Below are 12,572 nucleotides of genomic sequence, written 5' to 3'. Positions count from 1 at the left end.
GATCGCTGTAAACATCAGAGCAGCAGCTGGCGGACACCAAGTGATGCTATCTGCATGATAAAAGGTACAGGTATATATTACTATAATAAGTGTATGGATGCATTTACTGGCACATAATAGCAAGATTAATGAATAGAAAATGAAATGAGTTAGCGTAGTGGATGACTTTTTTAACTGTTCACAATAGCAGTAATTTTGACCAGGAGTGCCCAAACTCTTACATGCCACTGTAGATTGCTTTATACACAATGTGTCTTTAATGAAAAATACTCTCAACTGTTACAAAAGACAATAAAATCTCACTATTGGGGCTCATTCACACCAGGGCTGTGGAATCAGTCACCCAAACCTCCGACTCCTCAATTTCCACGACACAGACTCCCTCATACATGGCTCATGTGTAAGTGATACATTTACTGCAGCACAGATTCATCTCAGCTAAAAGTCTAGACCCTTAGATCAGGAATAGGGCAGACATTTATAGGACATTTCATAACTTTCCCAAATTCTTATGAAAAAAATATTCCACACAAACTGCATTGAACTACTGTACCCAATTTATTCTATATTTTAGGAGTTGGAGTCGGTCCATTTTATACCGACTCCACAGCCCTGATTCACACATCAGTATTTTTTCATATACGCAAAAGTTTCATGTTCCATCAGTGTTTTGACCAGTGCGTCTGCAGAGTTTGGTTGGTAAAACATCAGCATTTCATTTCATTTTTTCTCAGATGGAATAAGAAATACTGATGGCGATCTCTCTATCTTCTCCTATCAAACAGTTGGTGAAAAACGAACAGCACACAGATGGTATCCGAGTGCTGTCTAATTATTTTCATGGAGCCATAGACTTGCCTGGAGTTTACTTGGATTAATAGAGGACCACTCCGTGCGAGAAAAAAAAAAATCAGATATGTGAACTACCCCATGGGTTTTCATAGGTAAAAGTGCTATCCACTATAAAAGCATTCGTATGAGAAAAACTGCCATGTGAATTAGCCTTTAGAAAATGACATTACTCAGTTGCTGCTCTTCAAGACATGTTTCCTGTTAGTCTCATTGCCAATGACTCCTGTACAAAACAAATGTGCAATTAATATGGTGACATAAACCCCGACCAGCTATCCAACACTGAACGGCGGTGAGGAACAAGTATCCAAACTCTAAATATCCGGATAACACATGGAATAAACAAGGCGCTACATTTCACCTCTATGAAAGAGAAAAATTGCTGTAACACCAGACGAGAGAATTCAATATTATTTGTCACAGAGTTATGGAAGGACTGAGATGTCTTTCTCATTGACAGCACTGTCAGCGGTCATTATATACGGAGTATATTCCAAATTCACCAATATAAAATTGTTCCTTTGAATCTAAAGGGGTTGCAAATAGTAGAATACTAAAATGAATAAGAAACAGAAGTCTGTCAGCAGTCCGATTCCCCTCAATCACAGTGCAGCACCTTGTCCTTACAGGCCAGTAGTTGGTGATGGCTTTGCATCAAGTGTCCAGGAATGTGCCCGCCTTATACTCTGAGACAAGACTATGACGCCTCTGTGAGGAGACGCCTGGTTGGCGGTTCACAGCCCGCAGTCACTTCCTGCAAGAATAAGAGAATATAAGGATAAGATTACTTCCCATACCCATTATATGCAGTGACAGCTGCCTCTTTAAGAACATGCCAGTAGAAATAACAGAATAGACGACATGTAGAAAATACTTTTAAAAATAATTTTATATGCAATAAAGGCATAGAGTAGAAGTCCCCAACCTGGAGCTCGCGGGCATATGATGTGGGGCTCGGGGCTGTCTGCCAGCTAGACCGGGACTAGCAAGCAGCTATGAAGAGCAGCTCTCCAGATTGTGACTGTTGTGAGTAGCCCCTCACAGGAGAGCAGAACTGGATGTGTATATACGGACCGTAGGGGGTGACGATAGCGGATGACACTAAAAGTCAGAAAATGTGCTTTAAGCTGGAAGCAATAGTGCAGTGTGAGTATCTGATCCGAGAAAACTATTGGTGGGATGGTGGGAACATCTGGATATAAGCCTACTGCCCCTGTGTGATTTCTGGGGTGGAACTTTGGCTATCATTACACCGGTAATGGATGCTCTGGGTGTCACTATTGGTGGTTGGGAGCTGGATGTCACTACTTGGGAGGGTGTAGGGGAAGGAGCTGGATGTCACTACTCTGAAAGCACTGGATGTGGCTCATGACCATCTCTCAGTGCTGAACATGGCTCACACAAACATATAAATCAGACGAGTGCAATTCGAGACAACATCACATAGCACTCTGACAAATGTAGAAAAAACTCACAGATGACCATTGATTCATTTACTCAGCTCACATCGGACTGAGAAAAAAAATTGCAGCATGCTGCGATTGTGTGCTAGAATCCGATCGCATTTGCCAATGCAAATCAATGGGTGCGAGAAAAAAAAAATTCATGTCACACAGACAACGTGTGTGCCACTTGATTTTTGAGCACCAATCTCAAGGGAAACCCAACATTTCATCAGCCAAGTACAGTAAATTCACAGCCCGAACCATCAAAATAGAATAGATATATCTGTCAGTAATATATAAGTGCAGTGCGTGTGTAGTTTACTGTAAATGTATTTAGCTAATAAACATAAAAATAAATGAAAAAAAAAGGGTGTGGTGTCCCCACTTATTTTTAATAACCAGATGAGGGAAAGCAGACAGTGGGGGCTGGTGTTATTATTCTGGGAAGGAAGCAATAAACATGGAGCTTCCCGGGTTATTAATATCAGCTGACAGCTGTCTGCTTAGCCTTTACTAGTTATTAAAAAAAAAATGACGTGGGGTCCCCCCTATTTTTAATAACCAGCAAAGGCTAAGCAGACAGCTGCAGGCTGATATTAATTGGCTGGAAAGGGGCCATGGACCTCCCAGACTAATAACACTAGTCCTCAGCCATCCTAGAAATGGAGCATCCATTAGATGTGCCAATTCTGGTGCTTAGTCTCGGCTCTTCCAGATTGCCCTGATGCAGGGCAATAAGTTCACACGCTGCGAGCAGTGACGTCAGTAAGGTTACTGCAGTTCATTGGCTGTGAACCTGTGAACGGTGATAACCTTACTAACGTCACCGCTCTTCACAGCAGCCGGATTGACACGCTACTCTCAGTGTGTTCCGGCGGTCGTGTTGAGTAGTCACATTACTGATGTCACCCCTCAGCGCAGCCTTCAGATGTAGCAGAGTCAGGGATCTCGTCATGGGACCACCTTCTTATGGATTTACTCTAACACATTGAATACCATTAAAACATAAATAAAGAGGGTCTGCGAGAGCTTTTTACAATTAAAGGACTTTTCTGTGTTATTTCTTTTGACTACAGAGTTTAAAATGGGGGTGTCTTATAGAAACCGCCCCAATACTAACCCCTGGGTTTGATTTCAGTGGACATTACACAGCTGACATCTACCCCAACACCATCTCCCCAATTGCCAGCGCACAAGGGCACTCAGGAAGAGCCGAGGCTAAGCGCCAGAATTGATGCATCTAATTGATGCGCGATTTCTGTGGCTTGCCTAGGGCTGGTATTATTAGTCTGAGAGGGGGCCAATATCCATGGCCCCTTAACCTATTAATATCTGACGGCATATGTCTTCTTAGCCTTTGCTGGTTATTAAAAATAAGGGAGACCCCACAGCATTTTTTTTTTAGTCCCCCCTTTTAAGTAACCAGTAAAGGCTATGCAGACTGCTGTGAGCTGTTATTAATAGTTTAGGAAGATCCATTGATAGTGGCCCATTCCCAGAATAATAACACCAGCCCCAAGCTGTCCCTCAGCTATTTAGTAAAAATAAGGTGAACCCCACGCCATTTTTTTCCAATTAATTTTTTAATAGGTTTAATAAGGCTAAACACCCTTTAGTGCCACATGAAAGGCATTAAAGGGTGCTAGTTTGTTATATGTAGGGGGCTCGTGACATTAAATATTTACAGGACATCTATCCTATTTAGTCTATCTATTTGTATATAAGACGGCTTTATTAGTTTGTAAACTAGCTTTCAATATCAAAGAATTATTGTATGTAAAAGCTGATGTTAAAAATGCATTGCATACAGATGTCTTACTCGCATGACACTCGTCCTTCTTTTCTGGATCAACATCGGACAGATTTTTTTTTTTTATACGCTAGTGTGACTCCAGCCCTAAAGAAAGAAATGGTGTGGACCACTGGCGTAGCGACATAGACACCATCATTTCAATTTACGCCCACTTCAGGAAATAGTTTGCACTGTTGACAAATGAGTATTATAGTTGACTGAATATTACTCACTTCTTCTCCATCAGCGTTCTGATCTGAAGAATCCCCTTTCAAGATACCTTTAAAAAAAAAAAAAAGTCAAGCAGCAGATTAATCTTTTTGGGTCATTGCTTATTTAGAGCAGGCAGTGCTCCCTGACACTATGGTGGTCTCTCAGTCATAACTGAGATGAAGCTTTCACTTCCTCATCAAAAAGAAGTGCTGCATCAGCTGATGTACAAGTAGTAAAGTAATGGACCCACATAAATTAAAGTAGGTTACTGGATGGATGGTCTTACAATCAGACTGGCCATACATGTCCTTTGATATCAAATTTTCTGGGAACGTTCCTTCAGGATTGATTTTTCCTACACTAGTAACTGTATCTTTCTTATCCAGACAATGACTGAGTCATCAGTCTGAGAAATTATTGTTCATTGTTAAACTATTAACCAACGAGTGATCATTTTGGTTACGATTGTTTGCTTTGATCAATTTTAGACGAATGTGTATGGCCACCTTAATCCCTTTAGGACGCGTGTCGTAATAGTACAACACACGTCATAACCCCGTTTGGTGCGGGCTCCGGCGCTGAGCCCGCACCTTTCCGGGCACATGACAGCTGATATGTGCCCGCAACAGCCGCTGGGGGAATCGCGATCCACCCGCGGCTGTTAACCAGTTAAATGCTGTTGTCAATCTCTGACAGCGGCATTTAACTCGCGCTTGTGGGAAGCACATCATTGGCCCTGCCCATCAGCGACCCCGTCACATGATTGTGGGTCGCAGATGGGTTGGCATGACAACCCGGTGTCTGCAGGAGACACCCGTGTTTGTCACTGCCAGATTGCTATGAGCGCCGCCCAGTGGTCGGCCCTCATAGCAAGTGAGCAAATCTGCTACACATAGGCGATCTGATCATCTCCTATGTGTAGTACAGCAGATCAGACCAGTGCAGCTTCTAGTCTCCCATGGAGACTATTGAAGCATGCAAAAAGTAAAAAAAAATATAAAAAAGTTTAGATCACTCCCCTTTCTCACCATTCAAAATAAAACAATAAAAAAAAAAAAACACACACACATATTTGGTATCGCAGCATTCAGAATCGCCCGATCTATCAATATTTTTATGGTGTTCAATAGTCTCCTTAGGAAACTTGAAGCTGCAATCATCCGATCGCCTGTGCTATATATAGCAGGGTTTCAGCAATGCTATGTATAGCAAAAAATCACATCCTCCTAAGAACGACCACCATAGGCCGGAGTTCACAGGAGTATCGCGAGTCTTCTGACTTATGACAACCCATAGGGAAATTTGTCTTAGATGTGGTGATTTAGGTGCGGACTTTTGGCACCATATTTGGAGTTGTACAATCACACAACGATATTGAAATGCAGTGATCAGCACGTTATCAAAGATAATAGGAGCTCCAGAACTTGTGCTCTGGGAATTGAGGATGAAGAAGTGCAGCCCCAGTACGATAACATATTTCTCTGTCAAACTAGACTTCTAGCTACTAAGGCAATAGCACTAAGATGGATGGAGCGGGAGGCCTCCCACTATCACACAATAGAAAAAAATTAGTTAATGACATAGTATTATACGAATTCATAATACATACGAATAGAGGGTGCCCTAAAACATTCCGCAAAATTGGGTGAAAGTGGTGTGATTCACCTCTGTCAGCCAAAGCACTGTCCTCCTCAATCTCACGCTACATCCCCTGATGTGGTCCGGGAATCAAACTACATAGGATGGCAATTCTCACAAACTTTGCTTTGAGTAAATATATATTTAGATCTCTGCCACATTCATGTAATTCTGCTGTTTCAGTTGTGTGCAGTGCTCATTTTATATACAGTGGCTTGCGAATGTATTCACCCCCTGCCTTTTAACCTATTTTGCTAAATTATAACCTGTGTTTAAATATTTTTGCAATCCGATTTGTGTGTGGTGCATCAGGACTAAACAGTCTAAGTTGATGAAGTGAAGTGAGAAAAATATAGGCATAAATTGAACTTATGCGATCAAATAAATAAAAATTGGTATGTGCATATGTATTCACCCTTTTGCTATGAAGCCCCTCAAATTTCTGTTATAAAAAAAAATGTCCAAATCTCGGATGATCCCCCTGAGCACCATCAAATCCATTATCATTAAATGGAAAGAGCATGGCACCACAACAAACCAGCCAAGAGACTGCCGCCCATCAAAACTCTCAGTCCGGGCAAGAAGGGCATTAATCAGAGAGGCAGCACAGAGACCAAAGGTGACCCTGAAGGAACTGGAGAATTCCCAAGCAGAGACTGGAGTATTTGTCGTTATGACCACAATAAGCTGTACACTTCATAGAGGTGGCCTTTATGGAAGAGTGGGCAGAAAAAAGCCTTTACTTACACACAAAAATTACAAAGCTTGTTTTGAGTTTGCCAAAAGACATGTGGGAGACTCCCCAAATGTATGGAGGAAGGTGCTGTGGTCAGATGAGACCAAAATTTTACTTTTTGGCCACCAAGGTAAACACTGTCTGGCACCAAACCAACACAGCTCATCACCCCAAGAACACCATCCAAACAGTGAAACGTGGTGGCAGAATCATGCAGTGGGTATATTTTTCGGCAGCAGGGACAGGGAAAATGGCCCAAGTCGAGGTGAAGATGGAGGGTGCAAAATACAGGGATATTCTTGAACAAAACCTGTTTCAGTCTGTCAGTGATTTGAGACTGGGACAGAGTTTCACCTTCCAACAAGACAATGACCCAAAGCATGCTGCTAAAGCAACACTCGACTGGTTTAAGGATAAATGTTTTGTAGTGGCCTAGTCAAAGCCCAGACCTTAATCCAATTGAGAATCTGTAGTCAGACTTGAAGATTGCTGTTCACCAGAGGAAAACATCTAACTTGAAGGAGTTGGAGAAGTTTTGCCTTGAGAAATGGATAAAAAATGCCAGTGGCAAGATGTGGAAAGCTCATAGAGACTTATCCAAAGCGAATTGCAGCTGTAATTGCCTCAAAAAGGAGGCTCTAAAAAGTACTGACTTTAGGGGGGTGAATAGTTGCACATTGAAGTTTTCAGTTATTTTGGCCTATTTGTTTTCTTCACAATAAAGAGATTTTTATTTATTTAATTATTCATAGTTGTAGGCATGTTCTTTACATGAACTGATGCAAACCCTCAAAAAAACAGTGAAATTTCAGGTTGTTAGGTAGCAAAACACAAAAACTGTCAAGGGGGTGAATACTTTTGCAAACCACTGTATATCCTAATGTATTACAATTATTTTTTGCTAATTTGATGCTATATCATCTACATTACTGTATATGATGTATAATCTTATACACGTAAATCTGATCTTGATTGTTTTTTCTTCTTCTGTATGTTTGTAATGTTTATTATGAAGTATTCTTCAATAAATCGAGTTTACAAAAAGAAAAAGAAAAAAAGAATAAGAAGAAGATGGAAAACAGACAACACCACCAAAAACTAGACAAAAACAGGCGCAACTTCAATAATTATACACAAAAAGGCCTTCATATTTTATATAATCGTGGCAAAATGCCAATTGGAAAGTACATGGCTAATAGTTACCACAAGCCTACTCAACATTAGATATAATAATAGGAGAAGCCGAGTACATATAGGCATAAAAACAATATAACTTTATTAGATACCAGATATAAAAGTAGCCACTGGAAGTGGCAGCATAGAATAGATAATAGATTACCAAATACAGCACATAGTAATATGTATACAAAGTATATATACTAGACAAAATTCCCTCAAAGTGGAGGAAGGGGAGAAGGTAAGCACAAAAAATAGTAGAAATAGCAGACACCATACATATGCACAAGTCTGTACAGGTGCACAGGTAAGTATACTTCAATAATGAATCAGGAGTTTAGCTTCCCCCATCACAGTGTTCTCTCCCAACCCAGAGGCCGGATATCTCATAGTTGTAGCGTGACTTTACTTCTGCCTGTGGAGAGACTTCAGCCTCCCTTTCTTATATGGCTAGAGTATTTACAGTGCATTGTGAAAGTATTTGGCCTCCTTGAACTTTTCTACCTTTTGCCACATTTGTGGCTTCAAACAAAGATATAAAATTCTAATTTTTGGGGAAAGAATCAACAAAAAGTGGGACAATCGTGAAGTGGAACGAAATTTATTGGATATTTTAAACTTTTTTAACAAATTAAAAACTGAAAAGTGGGGCGTGCAATATTATTCGGCCCCTTTGAGTTAATAATTTGTAGCACCACCTTTTTCTGCGATTACAGCTGCAAGTCGCTTGGGTTATGTCTCTATAAGTTTTGCACATCGAGAGGCTGAAATTCTTGCCCATTCTTCCATGCTAAACAGCTCGAGCTCAGTGAGATTGGATGGAGGGCGTTTGTGAACAGCAGTTTTCAGCCCTTTCCATAGATTCTCGATTGGATTCAGGTCTGGACTTTGACTTGGCCATTCTAACACCTGGATACGTTTATTTTTGAACCATTCCATTGTAGATTTTGCTTTATGTTTGGGATCATTGTCTTGTTGGAACATAAATCTCTGTCCCAGTCTCAGGTCTTTTGCAGACTCCAACAGGTTTTCTTCCAGAATGGTCCTGTATTTGGCTCTGTCCATCTTCCCATCAATTTTAACCATCTTCCCTGTCCCTGCTGAAGAAAAGCAGGCCAAAACCATGATGCTGCCACCACCATGTTTGACAATGGGGATGGTGTTTTGAGGGTGATGAGCTGTGTTGCTTTTACGCCAAACATATCGTTTTGCATTGTGGCCAAAAAGTTTGATTTTGGTTTCATCTGACCAGAGCACCTTATTCCACATGTTTGGTGTGTCTCCCAGGTGGCTTGTGGTAAACTTCAAATGAGACTTTTTATGGATATCTTTGAGAAATGGCTTGGTTCTTGTCACTTCCATAAAGGCCAGATTTGTGCAGTGTACGACTGATTGTTGTCCTATGGACAGACTCTCCCACCTCAGCTGTAGATCTCAGCAGTTCATTCAGAGTGATCATGGGCCTTTTGGTTGCATCTCTGATCAGTCTTCTCCTTGTTCAAGATGAAAGTTTAGAGGGACGGCCGGGTCTTGGTAGATTTGTAGTGGTCTGATACTCCTTCCATTTCAATATGATCACTTGCACAGTGCTCCTTGAGATGTTTAAAACTTGGGAAATCTTTTTGTATCCAAATCCGGATTTAAACTTCGCCACAACAGTATCTCGGACCCGCCTGGTGTGTTCCTTGGTCTTCATGATGCTCTCTACACTTGAAACAGAACCCTGAGACTATCACAGAGCAGGTGCATTTATATGGAGACTTGATTACACACAGGTGGATTCTATTTATCATTACCAGTCATTTAGGACAACATTGAATCATTCATAGATCCTCACTGAACTTCTGGAGTGAGTTTGCTGCACTGAAAGTAAAGGGGCCAAATAATATTGCAAGCCCCACTTTTCAGTTTTTAATTTGTTAAAAAAAGTTTAAAATATCCAATAAATTTCGTTCCACTTCACGATTGTGTTCCACTTGTTGATTCTTCCCAAAAAAATTAGAATTTTATATCTTTATGTTTGAAGCCAGAAATGTGGCAAAAGGTAGAAAAGTTCAAGGGGGCCAAATACTTTCACAAGGCACTGTATATCTTAAATACAAAGAAAAGTCTTTAAAAAAATAATAAAAAAGATCTATAAATTAAACTCCATCTTGGTCACAGGAGGTGATAAATCTGAAGTTCTGAGTCTCTTTACCACCTATAAATATCATCTTCAGTAAGGTCCCCTGCAGATAGTTAGATAGTAATTGTACCATGGAGTCTGGCACAGGGAATAGAAATAGTTCATGGTTGTCTTCTCAGCTTTGTGGCATATTGCTGTGCTGCTGTAAAGGCTGCGGCGCTTCCCTGATGTGAAGGGGAGAAGCAATTTGCATAGGCAGCTGGTCAGTGATCAGAGGATCCCCACCCAAAGATCTGACACTGGGCAGAGTCACAGACCATGCACATCTGTCACTAATAAGGTCATGCACACCGATACACACTTTGAACACCAGGTGGAGCTATATTATATAAGTAAATATCACAACTCTTTACCTAATTATTTTTTTATTCTTAAAAAAGGTAAATGGTGGTCATTTTTAATATTTACTGGATGGACAACCCCTTTAAAGGACCAAGAAAATTATTTTTTTTATTTTTGCTTCCTCACATTTCATCAAAGATAATTTTTATTTCTAAAGGGTTAGTTCAGGCAAAAACTAAAAATCTGGCCTTTAGCCAAAGTCATGGAGCTATACAAGCTCCCAAAGTTTAATTCACTTTAATATTGCCATTACAGAGAACCCCAGCTGTCCCCCACTAGGCCGCCGCTGAATAACAGGGCAGAGCAGTCGTTAGATCATATACGATTACAATAATAAGCGTCCCCGCAGGATGCTAACAGTGATGATGAGGCTTGGATAATGGGAGATGTACAATTACCTCAGTCCTAGGTCAGGCTCCATGACGTAGCGGTGCTAACTGCCAGATTTACATTTCCGCCATTGTGGGGTGGGGTCTGCAGTGTCCATCCGCCACTGACATCTACATGGAGAGAGCCGAGTTATGGGGATGGCAGCCACTTCATGCTTCAGTGTGGAAGAAATGTAGTAACAGGAATAAAGAGGGGCACAAAACCCGAACAGTGTGTGAGTAGGAAAGAGTTTCAGCTTTGACCAGAGTCTTCCTTTATGGTCATGTAAATATTTTAGGCCTAATTGTGGGATGGCTTTCTGTATTTTTGAGCTTCATTTTGAGGTAAATATGTGGTAGTATTAGATTTATGATTTTTTTTAGAATAATAGATGAATTATTAATTATTTAGGTTGACATCATACGATTATCAACTTTAGCCCCACCCACTTTTACATCAGAAGAAGAGGATGGGCATACAAACACAACACTGGGGAAAGGAAAAGTGGAATCATCAATGACAACCAATCCCATTTCAGCTCTTATTTTTCAAAGCAATGACCTGATTCCACTTTTCCTCTGCACCAGTTTAGCTGCCTCGCCCTTAATATGCCTTATTAACAATCTTCACATCAGGCTGTTGGAGCAACAGCAGCTGGCGATATCTGAACTGTTGAAGTCCGCTAATGTGAACAGTCGTCTTGATTGTACCGTGTGACCACTTTGGTTTGTGCCTCTAAGTCTCTCCTCTAATCCTCCATGTTGGTGATGATACAAGATAATGGTTGCTGTATGTCTCAAGTAAAATAGTTAAAAGGGATTGTCCACTATTTGGACAGCCACTTCTAAATACTCTAATCTCCTGAGTAAAATAAATGAAACCTTATGCTCATCTCCCACACCTGTAATGTCAGCGCCTGTCCCACCTGCGCTGTTCCAGCAATGTCAGCGCCTGTCCCACCTGCGCTGTTCCAGCAATGTCAGCGCCTGTCCCACCTGCGCTGTTCCAGCAATGTCAGCGCCTGTCCCACCTGCGCTGTTCCAGCAATGTCAGCGCCTGTCCCACCTGCGCTGTTCCAGCAATGTCAGCGCCTGTCCCACCTGCGCTGTTCCAGCAATGTCAGCGCCTGTCCCACCTGCGCTGTTCCAGCAATGTCAGCGCCTGTCCCACCTGCGCTGTTCCAGCAATGTCAGCGCCTCTCATACCTGCGCTGTTCCAGCAATGTCAGCACCAGGTCTCCTGGTGCGTGACAGCAGCCAGTTTTGTCTAAGGTCATTGCGCATGAAGCAGTCCATCAGCAGCAGCTGACTGGCTGCAGAGCACATGTGGCATAACCATGTCACACAAGCACCAGGTGACTTGGCGCTGACATTGCTGGAACGGTGCCAGTGCGGAAAATGAGTATAAGGGTTTTTTTCATTTTACTTGAGGAGTTACAGCAAGTAATGAGTTGTCCAAGTAATGAAAAATCCCTTCAATTCTCCCACAAAGAGTGCTAAATGTTTCTGCTAAAAACTGAAATCTGCAACCCAGGTGAAGGAGAAATGACATCTTAGGTAAGTAGTCTGAGTCTTACTTGTTTGACGCCTACTATCAATCCATAATTCATGGATCACCTTTATTGTACAACATGGAAAGTGCTTCATGGGGCCAATTGTCATTCTGTTAATGCAAATTTAGCCAGGAATTTGCCCGCAGGTTTTCATATGTGACGTTGTGCTGGGACTGCTATACCTGAGCACAGTTCTGACACAGGATTGTACAAGAATAAAGCTAAATCACATGTCCTAGCTTAAAGGATATCGACGCCTTCAGGGATTTTTT

General features: G+C 41.4%; 1 protein-coding gene across 4 annotated transcripts in view; it reads right to left on the bottom strand.

Moving 5' to 3' along the window:
• Window positions 1-234: 234 nt before the first annotated feature.
• LOC141156673 (chloride channel CLIC-like protein 1) overlaps window positions 235-12,572 on the bottom strand; it is a 73,190-nt gene continuing 60,852 nt past the window's right edge. For 3 of the 4 annotated variants that reach the window (XM_073642906.1, XM_073642907.1, XM_073642905.1), the window contains exons 12-13: window positions 4,323-4,369; window positions 235-1,606 (exon numbers count right to left, since the gene is read on the bottom strand). In XM_073642906.1, coding sequence (XP_073499007.1) covers window positions 1,550-1,606; window positions 4,323-4,369 — 104 coding nt within the window. In that variant the 3' untranslated portion in view covers window positions 235-1,549. Of the gene's footprint in view, window positions 1,607-4,322; window positions 4,370-10,777; window positions 10,880-12,572 lie in introns of all 4 variants that reach the window. The other variant, XR_012247700.1, reaches the window with a different exon arrangement.

The sequence above is a fragment of the Phyllobates terribilis genome, unplaced genomic scaffold (genome assembly GCF_046119375.1).
Source record: "Phyllobates terribilis strain yellow unplaced genomic scaffold, ASM4611937v1 Scaffold_8__6_contigs__length_399053987, whole genome shotgun sequence".
NCBI lineage: Eukaryota > Metazoa > Chordata > Amphibia > Anura > Dendrobatidae > Phyllobates > Phyllobates terribilis.
Note: the sequence above shows the minus strand (reverse complement) of the source record. Positions and strands in the feature narration are given on the sequence as shown.